The following is a 16,676-nucleotide window of genomic DNA, read 5'->3' as shown; positions in this document are numbered from 1 at the left end:
TTCGTACATTTGTATAGACAACACATAACTGTTATGAACTGTATTAAACTTGCGATTTCCTATGTAAATTTGAAAAAAAGTGAATTTTACTAAATAAATTGCAATTTTGTTTGTAGTTTCTGAGATATTTGAAGTCAAACCAAATGCACAGTGCTGTAACTGGTTTCAAAGCCTCAAATCAGTATTATTTCAAATGCAACACCCTGTTGTATTTTTTCATCCGCTTTGAGAAAAGATATATCTAGTGTATAAATTATGACTATCTCAGTTTTTTTCTGTTTTTGGCCCTAACATTTCAAAAAAATCTTGTAGATGCAATATTAATGTCGTGATTTTTTAGGGAATATTCCAGGAAATTTGTTTTTGACACTACACCCCTTTGAAGCGCATTAGCTTCTTTATATAAGAGTACTCCGATCACTGAATATGCAGATACTGTATTATAAAAAGTGAGCAAATTTCCTTCCATATAAGGATTATAATTAATAATCCACAAATTAGATCAAATACAGACGTGAGCTTTTTATCTAGTAGTCACGTATATTGATTAAATTAAAATATTTATTGCTTATCTTAACTAACATCACAAAATCCTTCTTTCTACGGCTTTACTACTCTATAAATTACAAAAAAAGTTGGTATGACACCCCTGACTATGTCTACTCCGGTTGTAAAAATCCAACCAACAAAAGCATATACATTGCTATAGACTAATTTAAAATTGTGAGAGAAACGTAGTTATAAAAGCAAAGGCTTTTCTAATTGTTTTAAAATTTATTATACCTCCAGTAAATCTTGAATAACTCCTACACGTTTTTGTTATCTTTCCAGGTCCAATATAAAAAATATTAGATTAAAACTAACCAATTTCTTCTGAACAAACTCATTTAAGTTTTGTTAGTTTTAAATGTTTAGTGCTTCGAGATAAACAAAGGTATTGCATTGTGCTTTTTGCGAAAAAATTTTAACAAATAATACACGATATCTATTTGTTGGTTTAAGGCACTGTAAATATACGAGTCATCTAGACTTAACTTCTCTTATTTAGTCTGTTAAGATGAGGAAATTTAATCAGTATTTATATGTATATCGCACTATTGTTTTAGATGGCCTTGCGTATGCTAGTTGCATTGTTATTATTTTGTCATATTTTCGTTGTTAATGGCACCAGGATCGCTTTCAACCCCTCCAACATTACAGTACACATGGGGGAGGTGGAGGTTATTGAGTATTACGTTACAGAAATAGGTAAATATATATATTTTTTAATATAACCGACTCTTATAAAATTGTGGTTTCAGATGAAGGCAGTTCTTGTGTTTTGTATAGTGAGAATGAGTACATTGCCTTCATTCAAGGCGAGGAAATTGTTATTAATAATGTAACTCAGTCTGGCAGTTTTAATTTACAAGGAAATTTTCTAGGTGATTGTATAATAATAATATTTAAGCAACAAGAAGGACGAAGAGTTACATTTCAGGATATACGATCATATCATGTAGAGACTTGACTTCAGAAGAACGTGTCAGTGAAGACGAACTGGACGTAACATGTCTGCGCAAACAACGAGTGGTGGATAGGATATTCACAGCATCAACAGCGGTCCTTGTAGCTGTAATTTACGTTAATTTCGGATGTGCAGTAAATTGGGGCGACTTGAAAAACTTGATCAAACGACCGATTGGACCTATTCTGGGATTTTGTGGACAATTCATTTTTATGCCACTGGTAATTAGTTAAGCTTTTCTACAACTATCAAGTACCATTTATACTGACCTGATATGCATACTATAGTAAGTAATTTCTAAAAGATTAGCTATGGCATGGGTTTGGTACTGTTTCCTGATGACCCAACTATGCGACTCGGTATGTTCTTCACCGGTGTGGCACCAGGTGGTGGAGCTTCCAACATTTGGACAGCAATTTTAGAAGGAAACATCGACCTGTCAATACTAATGACCACCGTTAGCACGCTTTCCGCGTTTGGTATGATGCCCCTTTGGCTTTTTACCCTTGGAGCCACCATTTTTGATGACGCTGACATTGAGGTAAGCCTACGGATTCATTGCTATACTAACAACAATAAACCATAATGATATTTCAGGTGCCTTATTCACATATTTCCACCTACGTTGTGGCGCTAATTATACCACTAGGAATTGGCTATTTAATTCAACGTTATTTTAAAAAGCTGGGTCTGTTTTTGAAACGGATTTTGAAAGGGTTTTCATCCCTTCTTATCTTGTTTATCATTGTTTTTGCTATTGTAACGAATTTGTACTTGTTTGAATTGTTTTCATGGAGGGTGAGTACAAATATGCGGAAAAAGCCAAACTCTTCTAAATCTCATTATTTGCTAGATTGTTGTAGCTGGTATGGTAATTCCGTGGATGGGCTATACAGTAGGTTATATTGTAGCAAAGATCTTGAGACAGCCAAATCCTGATGCTACAGCTATAGCAGTGGAAATTGGTATTCAAAACACTGGTATTTCAATTTTCTTACTCAGATTTTCGTTGGACTCTCTTTATGCTGATCTCACCACAGGTAAATCCCAGAATCTGTTTTAAACTATTACTTTTATTTTTAATTTTGTAGTAATTCCTGTGTCTGTGGCCATTATGACCCCCATCCCATTAGGGTTGCTGTTCATTTTTAGGAAAATTAAACAAAGGTAATCAATGCCCTAATTACAATTTAACAAAGGTTTCTTTATGCAATGTTTACAGATGTTGCGCAAATAATGAGTCACTGGTTAAAAGCGCTGATAACGACACCCTTAAAGAGAGCTCAATGGATACTGTAAAGGAAAAACAAGATGGAGTGGACAACCCCGTGAAAGTGGCTTAAAATTGCGATAAATTGATAACACTATAGTAATAAACCAAAAGCAGTATTACTTACTCAAATCTGTTGTACTTTATTCTGGGGTCTTCCTCTTCACTTACAAATGTTTCCTTACTTATTTGGATACAAGTGCGGTCACCAGCACTATGTTTATGGATAAATTTATTCAAAATATCAGCCACTTGTTCCGGATCGTTAAGATGCACGTGGTGTGTACCTTCAACAATATGAAAATCCAAATCTTGGTTGTTTTCCTGTAATATTGGCAACACATCATAGAACTGCTCGTTGTGTTTAATGGAGTTAGCTGACACCGCCTTGGCTAAGAAAAGAGGACTTTTGATACGTTTGACATACAGCAGTAATTCCTCCATAGTTATTCTAAATAGCTCTATGGATTTCAAACGCGGATCTCTGGTGAAATAATATTTTCCTGGATGAACCTTTGAGGGAGCAACGTTTCTCGTTATAATGTAATTGGCGTACTGTTTGGATATGGAATGACTATTAGGCCCATGAATTAATTTTTTCATTTCATTTATGGTATAACTAGGAGGTTCTTTTTCGCTCATAAAATGATCATTATGTTTCATAAATTCTTCTAAAGAATACTGCAACCACTCCATTTGATGGGTAATCATGGCAGACACATGAATGTCTATGCAGGCAATAAAGTCGACGCGCTCAGGAAAGATGATCGAGTACATAAAACCAGTGAATCCACCCATGGAATGGCCTAGCAAAGAAACTTGAGGCCATTTGAAATATCTTCGAACACGTTCGATGGTCAACAAGGTGGCGGAAACGTTGTAGAAAATGCCGGGAGGTAGTGGTGATGAGTAACCATGACCAGGAAAATCTACTGCAAAGTAACCCAAGTCTTTGTTTAGGAGTGGAATGAGTCGATCAAATGATCCGCAGTTATCCTAAAATTATGTATTTAATTGTGTATAAAAAACTCAGGAAGGAGACCAACCTGCCAGCCATGTAAAGTCAAAATAGGAATTTTGTTAGTAGGTCCCCACCATTTTCCTCTAATTTCCCCCCAAGGAACTGGTATAGAAACTTCGCGAACTGGCAGCTCTGTGGAGAAAGATCTGATATGTTTGATCCACTTTGTAGTTTTGTTAAAACGGTTGAACATAGTTTAACATTTGGTAGAAATGTATTGTCTGTAACAAATTATTAACGTAAATAACACAACAGTTGGTATATCTGCATATTTTTTCAATAATCATGAAATTACTTTTTACTCCAAATAAAGTTATTCTGTCCATAGAAAAGGTCGAGAAAAAAAGCGGGATTAGATTAATAATTCCCATTGCAAAAGAGAGAACAAAGTTATTCATAACCAAAAAACTGAACAGTGCAAAATATTTCTTACCCAAAGTTTGTAATAATCATTTCAATGATTAATTTTGATTTCAATGCACAAATTCCTTTTTATCACTAGAGGTGAACTTGAACTATAATAATGTTTTATGGCATTTCATCTTAAAACAATCTTGGAATAATAAAACAACACACCACATTGTTGCCAAACCTATAAACATTTTATCAGTGTTTTACAATTGCCTAAGAAAATCATAGTAATATTACTACACAAAATTAAACAATACAAATTCATAATATTTTTATTAACAAAAATAAGTTATGTTACAGACAAAACAACTGTCAAGCAAATAAATACATTAATAACTTTACAATATTTACACTATACTGGATGAAATAACTGAAACAAACACACTTAAAACAATAATTTAGCAGTTTTTAATCTAGGATCCTGTTCTTCACTGACTCTCATTTCAGGCTTAATACCTCCAATACTTCGATCTTCAATATTATTTCTCTGAATAAACTTTCTAATTAATACAGCCAGTTCTTCTGGATTATTCAAATGAGCATGATGGGTTCCTTCAACATAGTGAAAATCACAGTCCACACTGCATCTCTTCAACACATCAAGCACATCATAAAAGTTCTCTTTAACTTCATAATAAGAGCCTGCTTTACATTTTGCAATAAAAATTGGACAGGTGATGTTCTGAGCATGTTCTACTAATTCATTTTGGGACAGTGTTGTCAATTCTCCAGATTTGAGTCTTGGGTCTCTAGTAAAATAGTACTTACCAGGGTTTATTTTAGAGGGAGCAATGTTTCTCTCAAAAATATGGGGAGTATATTCTAAGTTAACAGACTTGTTATTTGGGGCATGAACTTTTTGTTTTATTTCTTCAATACTGTAGCTTGGTGGTTCTTGATTGCTTTCGAGGTATTTGTGACTTTGTAGGAATTGGTCAATAAACTTGGGAATTACATTAATGCGATTTTTCATAACCATAGGTTTGGCTCCATCCAGGCAAATTGCAAAGTCAACCTTTTGAGGATAGAGCATTGTGTAAGTGTAGGAAGTCACTCCACCTAGTGAATGACCCATCAGTGAAACTTTGGGCCATTCTAAGTATCTTTTTATAAATTCTATGGTTAGAATGTAACTTGTTAGATGATAGTATATTCCTGGTGGGATATGAGATGAATATCCATGCCCTGGAAAGTCAACAGCCAGGAAACCCACATTTTTGTTCAGTAAAGGTATCAGGCGATCAAAGGTTCCACAATTATCCTGCAGTAGTTATTGTTCCAATTAACATTAAACAAAATTGATTTTACTAGACTTACTTGCCAGCCATGCAAACTTAAAATGGGCCTGGAATCAGTTGGGCCCCACCATTTGCCTCTGATTTCTCCCCAAGGCACAGGAATTGAAACTTCTTGAACTGGTAACAAATCACTTGAAAACTTTCTAACTAATACCGAATATTTTGAGAGACATGATTTTAATAGAGTCATTTTTAGATCTATTTTATCCTAAACTCATTTAAAGTGAATTTGTAAAATCCTAAAATATGTAGTTGATTTATCAACATTTCGCAACATCTCATTGACTTTAACGGGCTTACTTGAAAGGACTTTGGACTCGCATCTGAGCAACGTTACGTAAAGCACAAACCAAACTTGATTTTCTGTTGTATCACATAATTAATTAAAAATATTTAACACAAAAAAAATGGTGTAATGACAACTAACCTAACCTAGTAAAAAAATTAAACATTAGTCTTCTTTTCTGATTAGACTGGAAACTGTAGTATATTTCGAATTTGATGTGGCGTTTAGCCAGTTTACCATAAACCTGAAAATGTGTAGTATGTTTATGGATGGAACATAAATTATTATGAATTAAAATCAATCCAATATTTTAATTAACTTGTACATATATTAAACGTATTACAACAATAACAAAGCATAATTACATATTATAAGAAAATTGTGTACATAATAAACAAGTGAAGACTATACAACCATGGAGGAGGATAAAAAGTAGTAGAAATTAAGCAAAAATTCATCGCTTTTTCTTAAGCGGACTTTTGGGTTTTTCAATTTATCCCCAGGGTTGCAAGTGGATGACCTTCTGGCCGTACCAAGGACCGGCGGAGCTGTCGCTGCCAAAATCTTGGGCCGCTGCTATGGCGGCTGATGCAGCAGTCAGCGATCCTTGCTTAGCAGCTGCTGCCTGTCTGATAACTGAACTGCCTTGGCTTTGTAAGGCGGATATCTTCCTTGCGGCATTATCTGCAAAAGAAATATGTTAACTGCATAGCTCAGGACAAAAAGAGAACACTAACCAGTTTTCTGGATCTCATGAGAAGCAGCATTGGCACTTTTTTGAATGATTGCAGCGGCATAAGCTTCGTTATGAGCCGCCATCTTTTGAGCTTCTGAGACTTCAGCCTTGGCTTGAGCCAATCGTTGTTGAGCACGCACTACCGATTGGGCTGCTGCTTTGGCTTCTTGTTGCTGGACAGCCGCAGCAGCTTCAGCTTTCTGGAAATTAATTTGAATAAAATTCAGAATAGCTGAGAGATTGATGTTTACTGACCTGGAGTGCAAGTGCCGCATCTGATTGTTTCTGACTGGCTAAATGCTGCTGTTGCAAAACCTCATTTTTGGCTTCCTGGACTCTGCGTTGAGCGGCTGCGACGTTACCCGAGGCTTCCTTGGCTGCCTGGATGGCTGATGCGATTTCGGCAGAAGACACTGGTGCGTGATATGATTTCTGGAAAATACCTAGTGTAGGAAACATCACTCGGAATGAGATAAAAGAAATTACATAAGAACTAGGAGCTGGTGCGGCACCAAAACCTGAAGCTCCGGCGGCACTGTTCCATCCATTACCATCGAAAGAATTGAAACTGTTTCCGCCATCAAAAACGCCACGTTTTGCCACGTGGGGTGTGGCCAACGATGCGCTAATGAATAAGAAAATCACAACAGCCTAAAAGAAAAATTTGGTTAGAAAACTGAATAGAACTCATTCTCAAAATTTGATTAAAGAACTTTCAGATTCATAAAAAATAATACACCTCGATCACATAAAGAAACATGGCAATATTATGGGGTTCCATTCACACCATTTCTAAAACTACTCATATACAAAACTTACCCCCGTAAAGAACATCTTTCACTTGGTTTTTACTGTTTGGTGGTTGAAGAGTACACTGAAACTAAAGGCATCTCTAGCATCTTTTATACGATTTTGCATAAAAAAATGGCACCATAAATTAAATGATACTACAGTTATTATTCCGAAGCCCATAATTACCTTTCTTCCGTATCTAGAAGAATAAAATTCTAGATTAGAGCCGCGTCCCTTTCATATCACGATCTTCATTGCTTTCTTTAAAGACAATCCGAATTTGTGTCATTAGATATTATTATAAAGCTGGTTAATAATGGGCGGGTATGTTTTTGGTATTGGGTAACCATAAATAAATATAATTGGATAACCAGTAGTTACCAGAAAATTGCATACTTAATTTATGTTATTCCATCTTTTTTACCAGGATCTATAAGGAAACGCGGTAACAGATTAATACAAATTTTTTGATGTTTATCTACTGAATGCAGCAATAAATTATGTGGTCTGTATAATAATAAAGGGTTGGGTAAAAATACGTATGAGTACAGAAAGAAGATAGGTTCTCCATGCTTTTTTATGATATCTTGAAATTCTGTTAATGTGACTATGGGAAAACAGTGGTGGTTCTATTCTAGTCTGTTTCTCCATACCCTTGACCAGATTTTTAAACTTGATTACCAATAAAATGTAACCGTTAATTCTTGCTAAAATTTCATACTTTTACAAATTAGTTTCCAAACTACAAAATGTCCTCTTTCGCTGATTTGGAACGGTCAAGTTTCCCCACATTTACACAAGATGTCAAATTCCTTTAGTCTGTTTAAATAATTTGCTAATACAAACATGCCAAGTTTGTTTTGGTATAATAACTTTTGAAAATATCACTTTGTTATGCTACTAATTGAAACAAAACACATTGTACAAATAATTTATTAATAGTATAAAATTACATTTTCAATAAAAACCTGTATAAACACAAGTTATTATTGTAGTATATACACTTACAACAACATGCTAACTCAAGCACATAAAAGAAGAAATATATGTAATAATGAGTAGTAAAGTTTGCTTATTACAAAAATTTAGACTTAATTCTGTGAATTCCTTAACAACTATCCTTGAATATCTTTGGTCAACAACCATCTTTGGGCAAACACTTTCTGTTTATGAGTGACTGGACTCTCGTGAGAATAACTGCCCTGAATTTTCCCCTCCTTTGGTGGTTTCAGTCTCTTCACTTTCGAATAATTCACCTTTTTAAATTTTCCAAAAGGTTTCTTCCGGTTAGTCTTCTTCAACTTTTTGCCCGGTTTAACAAAATTGTATTTACTGTTGGTGCTAAATCCTTGATAATACTCGTTAAAACTGGGAGCGGCAAAATCGTCCGTTGTTATAGAAGGGTATTTATAGTATGTGACGCTTTTAAGTCCGCTAGCATCGGGTCTTCCATCTTCATCTTCTTCCGCTTTGTCGCATTCCGGCTCTGGCTCTTTAATGTATGGTGAAGGTTTGAAGAAGTTCTTTTCGTATTCGTTCATCATCACTGCAGCTTCAAACGGAAGAGTTCCGTACAGGAATTTTTCATCCATTTTGTTTTCATCTTCTTCGTTTTCTGTATTATGTAAATTAGACTATTGAATATAATCAAGATTGTTACCTACCTTCTTGGCTTTCACTTTCCTCTTCTTCCTCTTCTTCTGTTTCTTTCTTTTCAGGTTTTTCCTCATTGTCACTCTCTTCTTCCTCGCCTTCAGTCTCCTGCCCTTCTTCTTCTTCTTCCTCTTCTTCCGCTTTCTTTTCCTCACCTTGATCCTCCTCTTCTTCTTCTTCTTCCTCTTCCTCTTCTTCATCGCCTTCAGCAGGTTGGTCAGTTTCCTGACTAAAATATTCTTAACATTATTCATTCTTATATTAATGATGCATTGTAATACCCGGTGTTTTTGGTTATTGGTGGTAAATTTGCACCATTAGCAGGTAGATGGGCTTGGGTGATTACCACCCCATTGCCATTTTGTGGCTGCGCAAAATTGATTAAAGGCAATTTCTGCTGGTTGTGGTACTTCCGTTTGTAATAAATGCTGTGGGGTGTTAGTTTAGTTTCTGGTATAACAGGGTTGGGATTATTCTGGGTTTTCGTGAAATCTGCAAAGAAGGTTAAAGCTGGATCTCCTGATGCTTGTGCGTTTTGTACTTGTAGTACTGGATTAAACTGAGCGTTCTGAGGATTGTGATTCGTGTAGAAAACATGTTGGACTGGATTCACTATCTGAAATTATTCCCTATAAGTTTCTGGAAAGGTTGTTAGGTTGTAGGCTTACTGTTGCTGATGTAGCAGCGTGTCTAGGTCCTGGAGGACCAGGAACTAATCCCAGTGCCTGTGGTTTAGGTCGGTAGGCAACATGAGGGAGTTGAGCTTGCAAAATTGGAGCAGCTGGACGTATTGAGGTTAGAGGTTGGATGTTATTGCTACTGACCGCTGGATTTATGTAGAAAGAACTGGGCGTGGTGACCTCAACGCTAGGTCTAAAGTTAAACTTTTTGGGGTGTAAGTTGGTTGGACTTTGCTTGATGTTGTATAATAATTGCTTATTATTTACACCAGCTTGTCCGCCGTAAACCTACAAAACATGGAATTCTCACAGTAGCCAGGTTAACTTAACTAGACATTTACTTGTAATGGTTGTTGTAGATTTGGATACAAATTTGCTGGTCCTACGGACGTGGCAGAGGGCTGTATTTCTGGACGTTGAGCTGGTTGAGTGTTTTCCAGGTAGTAGAATACGGGATTTTGGTTGCCATAGCCGTAGGTTAATGGTGATGGTGCTCGTTTCTGTTTGACGGTAGGTGCAACTGTGGAGTTTTCAGGAAGGGCCGAAAGGTAAGGGATGAACGCCACCACAACTGAAAACTTACGTTAAAATGTTATCAGAATATTCATAAAGACTCAATAGTAGATTTAAAAAAAGTATTTTACTAAAAACACCTCAAAATCATCAGAAATAATCTAATAAACATTTAGGCTACTGAACCATCTATGCACTGTCACCAATTAGAAAAAAAAATCACAAAAATTTTTAGAAAACCAACACAACCAAAACCACGCCACTTACTTTCAGAATCATGTTTAAACCATTTAAGAGAGTGACTGTGTATCTATTAAATCTGAGCATTGATAGACCATATCTTTTATAGACTCTCTCAATGTAAAAACTGCCGTGGATAATTTCCTTTAAGCGAACGTCAATCTTTGTTTTTGCGGTACGAAAGTGAAAATTGTCTAAAAATCTCTTCGTACTAAAATTGTGTATCGCATTCCGCAACGAATTGCGCTTATGGTCAAGTACAATTTTTTTACGGTTTGCTATTTGGCAACGTTGAGGTTTTAATCCAATTGACATAATATGTTGTGTATAATGAGGAAGTTGCTTTATGTAACGTTTCCTTGTTGCGACCTACTTTCTTTGACAGGTGACGATTTGCAAAACGTTTCAGTTTTTAGGGAGTTAAAAAATCCAAAGTGACCATAGAAAGGAAAGATAAGAATATCCAATGCAATAAGATATTGAATTAAAGTTATAATACAGTTTATTTAACAGTGATTACACTCATTGATTTTTTAAGAAGAAAGTGGGGAATTAATTAACTTTTTGCTAACCTCGTGACATACTACGAAAAAACTTTTGGAGTAAATATTGATTTTACTTTCAAACAATTCACAATTTTTTTTGTGATTTATCAAGCAAGGAACTGTTGTAATTGAAATAAAATCTTTCTTATTTTTTTGGCAAAAACTAGTTAATTTCACTTTCTTCTGTTACCTGCAGCATAACGTAGTGAACGTGATGCTATTTGATTGTATTACGCGGAATTTCGGAGAACAGTCGTGGGTTGTTATAGAAATAAATATATTGAGGACTCTTGACTTTTTATTAGTGTTACTTCAGTGTGGCTAATTAAATTATTAGACAAGAAGTTGCGGTCGTTGTGATCAGTAAATTCGTTTCCGCAAACTAGGAATAACGTGGGGCTGGTCCAGACTCTGGAAACTGGGTAAATCAATATTTTCCTAAAGGTTGCTATGGCAAACGCAGGACCGAATTCCCCCTTTTCCAACTCAAATTTACATGTAAATAAAAAGTGCCTTATAAGCGACACCGAATTTAGTAAAATCATGCTTTGCTGCTAGTTAATTTATAAAACAAACATTTTTGAGCCTTTAGGAATAATCGTAGGGGAGAAAGTTTAGTTTCCAGCTTGAATCCAGATCTGGATGGGCGGTAGCTGCATCAAGCTTCAGATTTAGATATTTGCCGGCTTCCATGGCGTACACAACATTTTTGTAAAGTTTACAAACATGTCAAACCATCCAAAACTGTTTGTTTGCATATTATTTTGTTTTATTCTTCGTTTTTCATATTGCCAAAGGGATAGGGACAGGGACAGGGATTCTAATCCTACAACTTTTAATATTGGAGGTGTGCTTAGTAGCAATGCTAGCAAAGGGCTTTTTAAAGAAACCATTGATGTAAGTACCGTATAAGACAAACTTTTCCACATATTTTAAACCATATTTTTTGATAGCATTTAAACTTTGACTCAAGTTTTGTCCCTAAGGGAGTAACCTACTATAACACGGCGATTCTGATGGACGCAAATCCGATCCGTACAGCTTTAAATGTTTGCAAATATTTGATATCCAAACAGGTAATTAACTAGAAAGTGTTTGTAAATAGTTTTTACTATAATTCTGTATTTATCAAAATCTTTACGAGATATTTTACCGCTATAGCTAAATTGACTATTTTTAACACGTTCCTAATTATAAATTTGGGCAGGTGTAAATAATTGATTAAACTAAAATAACTCTAGTTTAGTGACACCATTATTATTTTCTTAAAAACCTTTTAATTTCTTCCTATACTGTTAGGGCTGTTACGCAGTATTGCTAATTTAAGTTACTAAAAATTGAAAGAACTTTAATTTACTTATTATTTGGAATTCAAAACATTAATGATAATACTCATTCAATTGGAACTTCGTTTATTTAATAGTGTTAGTAGAAATTGCATGCCTAAAGTTTTCAATTTCCTATGAATTGAATAATAAACTTTTCTCGTAATAGGAGAAATTAGTTAAAAAAGAAGTTTATGGTGTTAACATCTATCTTTTCTATCTCTATCTTTTTCTGCATAAGCAAAACGTTGTTGTTGAAAACGTAGATTGTAATAGTATAGTAACTAAATTTCGTGTACTCGTGTCTTTTATAGGTGTATGCGGTCGTTGTGTCCCACCCTTTAACTGGGGACCTTTCTCCTGCAGCTGTTTCCTACACCAGTGGATTTTATCACATCCCAGTTATTGGAATATCTTCGAGAGATGCGGCTTTTTCAGATAAGGTTGTATTTTACACTCACTATAAACTCAACTTACGTAAATCATTTCTAGAATATTCACGTGTCCTTTTTAAGAACCGTGCCACCGTACTCGCATCAGGCGGACGTTTGGGTGGAAATGTTGAAACATTTCAACTACAAAAAAGTAATTTTTATACACAGTTCTGATACTGATGGTCGGGCGATTCTAGGACGGTTCCAAACCACCTCCCAAAGCTTGGAAGATGATATTGAGATCAAATTTCAAGTAACCTTTCTGTTTAACAACCAAAAACACCCATACTACTAACTAATTGTAGGTGGAAACAGTTATAGAGTTTGAACCCGGTTTGGAGAGTTTCCGAGCTCAGCTAAAAGACATTAAAAGCGCTCAAGCTAGAGTTTACCTAATGTATGCCAAGTAAGTGTTTTAACAACCAAGAAGGCAACATTTTGACACATTTTTGTGTAGTAAAAACGACGCTAAAGTAATATTCAAAGACGCAGCTGCATTGAACATGACTGAAGCTGGCTATGCCTGGATTGTAACTGAACAAGCTTTAGATGCTGATAATGTTCCTGAAGGAATCTTGGGTTTACAATTGGTTAATGCAACAGATGAACGAGCACACATTAAGGACAGCATGTGAGCCAGTTGTGGTTTTAAAAAACAAAAATTACACTAATTTGTAGATATGTACTAGCTTCAGCATTAAGGGACATGAATCAGAGTAAAGAAATAACGGCAGCACCAAAGGACTGCGACAATTCTGGTTCTATTTGGGAAACTGGCAAAGATCTTTTTAATTTTATTCGGAAACAAGTGTTGCTCAATGGTGAAACTGGCAAAGTGGCTTTCGACGACCAAGGAGACCGCATCAACGCTGAATACAACATTGTCAATGTACAGAGGAAGAAGAAGAAGGTTTTAGTAGGCAAACATTACTACAGCAAGGTTGGTTAGTCCATTACAGCCTTTCACTACTATTAAAGTTGACAATAACATGTAGGAAACAAAAAGAATGCAGTTGAGTGTTGATGATAAAATTATTGTTTGGCCAGGACGTAAAAGTGAAAAACCTGAAGGATTTATGATTCCAACTCACTTAAAAGTTTTAACAATTGAAGAGAAACCTTTTGTGTATGTGAGGAAACTTGAAGGTCCAGGAACTTGTGAATCTGACGAAATTCCTTGTCCTCATTACAATGAAACTCACGCCGGTAGAAGCATACATAAACTTTATACGAGCTTTTTACTACATTCTGGTGATAGTTACAGCAAAATATTGCTGCAAAGGTTACTGCATGGATCTTTTAAATAAACTCTCCAAAAAGATCAACTTTACCTACACATTAGCGTTGTCCCCAGATGGTCAGTTTGGCAACTACATTCTCAGGAATAAATCAGGGGTGTACAAAAAGGAATGGAATGGCTTGATTGGTGAACTGGTGAGCGAAAGGGCTGACATGATAGTAGCCCCTTTAACCATCAACCCAGAAAGAGCGGAGTTTATTGATTTCAGTAAACCTTTCAAGTATCAAGGCATTACAATTTTAGAAAAGAAGGTTTGACTGTTTGTTACCGATTTTTAGGTTTTTCATTTCACTATTGACGTGTGTTTCAGCCATCTAGATCTTCTACTTTGGTATCTTTCTTGCAACCGTTCAGTAATACTTTGTGGATTTTGGTGATGGTGTCTGTACATGTTGTGGCGCTAGTTTTGTACTTGTTGGATCGATTCTCACCTTTTGGAAGGTTTAAGCTGGCCAACACAGACGGGACAGAGGAAGATGCCCTTAATCTTTCCAGCGCTATTTGGTTTGCTTGGGGTGTATTACTTAACAGTGGCATTGGTGAAGGTAAATCAACTATGTTGCAAACAATTTCCTGTATTAAATTTGGATTTTTTAGGTACACCTCGTAGCTTTTCTGCAAGAGTTTTAGGAATGGTATGGGCAGGATTTGCCATGATAATTGTAGCTTCGTACACTGCCAACTTGGCAGCTTTTCTTGTGTTGGAACGACCGAAAACCAAACTCACTGGTATTAATGACGCTCGTGTAAGTACGACAGTTGTAGCACTAAAACTGGAATAACCTATTTATTTTTCTAGTTGAGAAATACCATGGAAAATCTAACGTGTGCCACTGTAAAAGGCTCTGCTGTAGACATGTACTTTAGAAGACAAGTGGAGTTATCCAACATGTACAGAACTATGGAGGCTAACAACTACGACACTGCTGAACGAGCTATTGCCGATGTTAAAGCTGGGTAAATGTCACATTTAAATTTCACAAACCATCCATTTCTTTGGTTAATTGTAGGAACCTTATGGCCTTCATTTGGGATAGTTCCCGTTTAGAGTTTGAGGCAGCTCAGGACTGTGAGCTGGTAACCGCAGGGGAATTGTTTGGAAGATCCGGTTACGGCATAGGGCTCCAAAAAGGCTCTCCGTGGTCTGATGACGTCACCTTAGCTATTCTGGACTTTCATGAAGGTTTTTCTTCAAAATACACTTTATTTTATCTGTAATAACATTGAATGGTGTACAGCTGGTGTTATGGAAAGCTTGGATAATAAATGGATCCTACAAGGAAATACTCAGCAGTGCGAACAATTTGAGAAAACACCAAATACGTTGGGATTGAAAAATATGGCAGGGGTGTTTATTTTGGTGGGGGCGGGCATAATTGGCGGCATGGGGTTGATTGTCATTGAAATGGTTTATAAGAAACACCAAATGAAAAAACAGAAAAGAATGGAACTGGCCAGGCATGCTGCTGATAAGTGGAGAGGGTGTGTTGAGGTGAGTTTTTATTCTAATTCATTCATTCTTTTCAATTCTTCTTCTGAATCACTGATCTAACTAAAAAATATTGTTGTAGTGGAATAATTAAAATACTTTTCAGGATCGAAAACTCTAACTTTGGTCAGCAATTTTGGTGACATTCTAGCTTAGAATACTCAATGTGAGCATTCAGAAATCTATTCTCTCTTTAAGTATTTGTAAAACGCTTATTAAGCAATAAGCTCTTCTATAGTCACTTCTCTTAATGTGATGATCTATCACCAGATTTGCATTTGTTTGTAAAATTATCACGAGTTGGTAGTTAGACATAATATAATGCTAGTGAAGTATTTATACTGAGGCAGTTGAAAAAAGTTAATTATGCAGACTGTATTTTATTAAGTGATTAAAACTGTATAACTAACTTGAAACTGTGAAACTTGTGTATATAAACCACCATTAATCCCGATTGTAGGAGTTACTTTTGATAATAAAAAGTGACGGTGTAGTGTTTGAAATCTAAATAACTGAAGAAAACTTATGTATATATTAATTGAATGCATGCATTTGTATCAGTAACAGGATACTGCTTAATATCACCTCTAAAACACTCAGTAACTGATAGTAACTCCAATCACTATACGCACAATGAGTAAAAACCATAAATTTTCTTTTTTTTAGGTGTTAATTTCAAGGTATATTATTCATGTTCTTCTTTCTAGAAACGCAAAACTTTAAGGGCCTCCTCCATACCGCAACGTCGTATTAAATCCAATGGGGTTAACGAAACGGTTACCATATCTCACGTAGTTGATAAATTCCAAAGAGTTGGTCATTTGGGAGGGCCTGAAAGGGCTTGGCCTGGAGACACTGATATAAGGCAACGTCGGGCTGATGAAGGGGGGCAGTTGCCCCATGTACCCAGATATTTACCAGGGTATACTTGGGATGTGTCCCATTTGGTGGTTTAAATGGTAATTACCGTTTCTTGATGTAGTAATATTTACATAGCTAATGAGTAAAGAAAATAAATCTTACCCCATTGATTAGTATATGATTCATAATTTGGTGAATGCTTAAATACTGTTAGATAATAATTGTTAATGTATTTTAATGTTTAGATTAACTTATCTATGCATGATTTGTTTTGTTTGTTGAGTTTTACAACACAAGTTTCTGTCTTAAAAAAAT

The 16,676-nt window shown here is 35.6% G+C and overlaps 5 protein-coding genes across 10 annotated transcripts; 2 read left to right on the top strand and 3 right to left on the bottom strand.

Annotated features, from left to right (window-relative positions):
* The first annotated feature begins 779 nt into the window (after window positions 1-779).
* LOC145728291 (ileal sodium/bile acid cotransporter-like) lies at window positions 780-2,909 on the top strand. Its single transcript, XM_081978397.1, has 9 exons — window positions 780-934; window positions 1,107-1,248; window positions 1,302-1,424; window positions 1,481-1,728; window positions 1,812-2,048; window positions 2,105-2,305; window positions 2,361-2,547; window positions 2,599-2,674; window positions 2,730-2,909. The coding sequence occupies exons 2-9, from the start codon at window positions 1,107-1,109 to the stop codon at window positions 2,848-2,850; spliced, it is 1,335 nt and encodes a 444-aa protein (XP_081834523.1). The 5' UTR covers window positions 780-934; the 3' UTR covers window positions 2,851-2,909.
* On the bottom strand, window positions 2,897-5,951 carry LOC145728294 (putative serine hydrolase). Of its 3 annotated transcripts, none has more exons than XM_081978402.1 (3): window positions 5,808-5,951; window positions 3,824-4,019; window positions 2,897-3,773 (listed from the first exon to the last, which is right to left on the bottom strand). In XM_081978402.1, the coding sequence occupies exons 2-3, from the start codon at window positions 3,989-3,991 to the stop codon at window positions 2,901-2,903; spliced, it is 1,041 nt and encodes a 346-aa protein (XP_081834528.1). In that variant the 5' UTR covers window positions 3,992-4,019; window positions 5,808-5,951; the 3' UTR covers window positions 2,897-2,900. The 3 variants fall into 3 exon arrangements, with proteins under 3 accessions (XP_081834528.1, XP_081834529.1, XP_081834527.1); XM_081978403.1 differs by lacking the exon at window positions 5,808-5,951 and adding an exon at window positions 4,232-4,383; XM_081978401.1 differs by lacking the exons at window positions 2,897-3,773; window positions 3,824-4,019 and adding exons at window positions 4,468-5,470; window positions 5,527-5,746.
* A 141-nt stretch (window positions 5,952-6,092) lies between these two features.
* On the bottom strand, window positions 6,093-7,584 carry LOC145727967 (uncharacterized). Of its 2 annotated transcripts, none has more exons than XM_081977850.1 (6): window positions 7,508-7,584; window positions 7,349-7,409; window positions 7,016-7,180; window positions 6,785-6,961; window positions 6,531-6,729; window positions 6,093-6,477 (listed from the first exon to the last, which is right to left on the bottom strand). In XM_081977850.1, the coding sequence occupies exons 2-6, from the start codon at window positions 7,361-7,363 to the stop codon at window positions 6,287-6,289; spliced, it is 747 nt and encodes a 248-aa protein (XP_081833976.1). In that variant the 5' UTR covers window positions 7,364-7,409; window positions 7,508-7,584; the 3' UTR covers window positions 6,093-6,286. The 2 variants fall into 2 exon arrangements, with proteins under 2 accessions (XP_081833976.1, XP_081833977.1); XM_081977851.1 differs by having other exon boundaries at window positions 7,349-7,428; window positions 7,508-7,558.
* A 654-nt stretch (window positions 7,585-8,238) lies between these two features.
* Window positions 8,239-10,495, bottom strand: LOC145727986 (uncharacterized). The gene is made up of 6 exons (XM_081977880.1): window positions 10,435-10,495; window positions 9,996-10,232; window positions 9,643-9,942; window positions 9,256-9,590; window positions 8,986-9,203; window positions 8,239-8,936 (listed from the first exon to the last, which is right to left on the bottom strand). The coding sequence occupies exons 1-6, from the start codon at window positions 10,492-10,494 to the stop codon at window positions 8,437-8,439; spliced, it is 1,650 nt and encodes a 549-aa protein (XP_081834006.1). The 5' UTR covers window position 10,495; the 3' UTR covers window positions 8,239-8,436.
* A 1,121-nt stretch (window positions 10,496-11,616) lies between these two features.
* Window positions 11,617-16,537, top strand: Nmdar1 (glutamate ionotropic receptor NMDA type subunit 1). Of its 3 annotated transcripts, XM_081977176.1 has the most exons (16): window positions 11,617-11,849; window positions 11,906-12,028; window positions 12,592-12,720; window positions 12,770-12,964; window positions 13,017-13,117; window positions 13,169-13,342; window positions 13,390-13,651; window positions 13,707-13,917; window positions 13,970-14,262; window positions 14,322-14,556; window positions 14,609-14,757; window positions 14,811-14,968; window positions 15,022-15,194; window positions 15,250-15,503; window positions 15,607-15,666; window positions 16,208-16,349. In XM_081977176.1, exons 1-15 carry the CDS (start codon window positions 11,679-11,681, stop codon window positions 15,619-15,621), a joined length of 2,643 nt encoding a protein of 880 aa, XP_081833302.1. In that variant the 5' UTR covers window positions 11,617-11,678; the 3' UTR covers window positions 15,622-15,666; window positions 16,208-16,349. The 3 variants fall into 3 exon arrangements, with proteins under 3 accessions (XP_081833302.1, XP_081833301.1, XP_081833300.1); XM_081977175.1 differs by lacking the exon at window positions 15,607-15,666 and having other exon boundaries at window positions 13,976-14,262; window positions 16,208-16,537; XM_081977174.1 differs by lacking the exon at window positions 15,607-15,666 and having other exon boundaries at window positions 11,618-11,849; window positions 16,208-16,537.
* Window positions 16,538-16,676: the final 139 nt, after the last annotated feature.

Source organism: Ips typographus, linkage group LG4 (genome assembly GCF_016097725.1).
Source record: "Ips typographus isolate SLU linkage group LG4, UJ_Ityp_2.0, whole genome shotgun sequence".
Taxonomy (NCBI): domain Eukaryota; kingdom Metazoa; phylum Arthropoda; class Insecta; order Coleoptera; family Curculionidae; genus Ips; species Ips typographus.
Note: the sequence above shows the minus strand (reverse complement) of the source record. Positions and strands in the feature narration are given on the sequence as shown.

What these genes read in the sequence shown, in the direction of transcription:
- LOC145727986 (XM_081977880.1), bottom strand. Translation starts at nt 10,494, where the DNA reads ATGCTCAGATTTAATAGATACACAGTCACTCTCTTAAATGGTTTAAAC. An exon ending in ATCTACAACAACCATTACAA is followed by an intron (nt 9,943 to 9,995) that starts GTAAATGTCTAG and finishes CATGTTTTGTAG; the next exon opens with GTTTACGGCGGACAAGCTGG. An exon ending in ACGCTGCTACATCAGCAACA is followed by an intron (nt 9,591 to 9,642) that starts GTAAGCCTACAA and finishes GAATAATTTCAG; the next exon opens with ATAGTGAATCCAGTCCAACA.
- LOC145727967 (XM_081977850.1), bottom strand. An exon ending in CACCAGCTCCTAGTTCTTAT is followed by an intron (nt 6,962 to 7,015) that starts GTAATTTCTTTT and finishes GGTATTTTCCAG; the next exon opens with AAATCATATCACGCACCAGT. An exon ending in TCATGAGATCCAGAAAACTG is followed by an intron (nt 6,478 to 6,530) that starts GTTAGTGTTCTC and finishes TTTCTTTTGCAG; the next exon opens with ATAATGCCGCAAGGAAGATA.
- Nmdar1 (XM_081977174.1), top strand. Translation starts at nt 11,679, where the DNA reads ATGTCAAACCATCCAAAACTGTTTGTTTGCATATTATTTTGTTTTATT. An exon ending in ATATTGAGATCAAATTTCAA is followed by an intron (nt 12,965 to 13,016) that starts GTAACCTTTCTG and finishes AACTAATTGTAG; the next exon opens with GTGGAAACAGTTATAGAGTT. An exon ending in GCAAACATTACTACAGCAAG is followed by an intron (nt 13,652 to 13,706) that starts GTTGGTTAGTCC and finishes AATAACATGTAG; the next exon opens with GAAACAAAAAGAATGCAGTT.
- LOC145728291 (XM_081978397.1), top strand. Translation starts at nt 1,107, where the DNA reads ATGGCCTTGCGTATGCTAGTTGCATTGTTATTATTTTGTCATATTTTC. An exon ending in AATTCATTTTTATGCCACTG is followed by an intron (nt 1,729 to 1,811) that starts GTAATTAGTTAA and finishes AATTTCTAAAAG; the next exon opens with ATTAGCTATGGCATGGGTTT. An exon ending in TTATGCTGATCTCACCACAG is followed by an intron (nt 2,548 to 2,598) that starts GTAAATCCCAGA and finishes TTAATTTTGTAG; the next exon opens with TAATTCCTGTGTCTGTGGCC.
- LOC145728294 (XM_081978401.1), bottom strand. Translation starts at nt 5,697, where the DNA reads ATGACTCTATTAAAATCATGTCTCTCAAAATATTCGGTATTAGTTAGA. An exon ending in TAAGTTTGCATGGCTGGCAA is followed by an intron (nt 5,471 to 5,526) that starts GTAAGTCTAGTA and finishes TAACTACTGCAG; the next exon opens with GATAATTGTGGAACCTTTGA.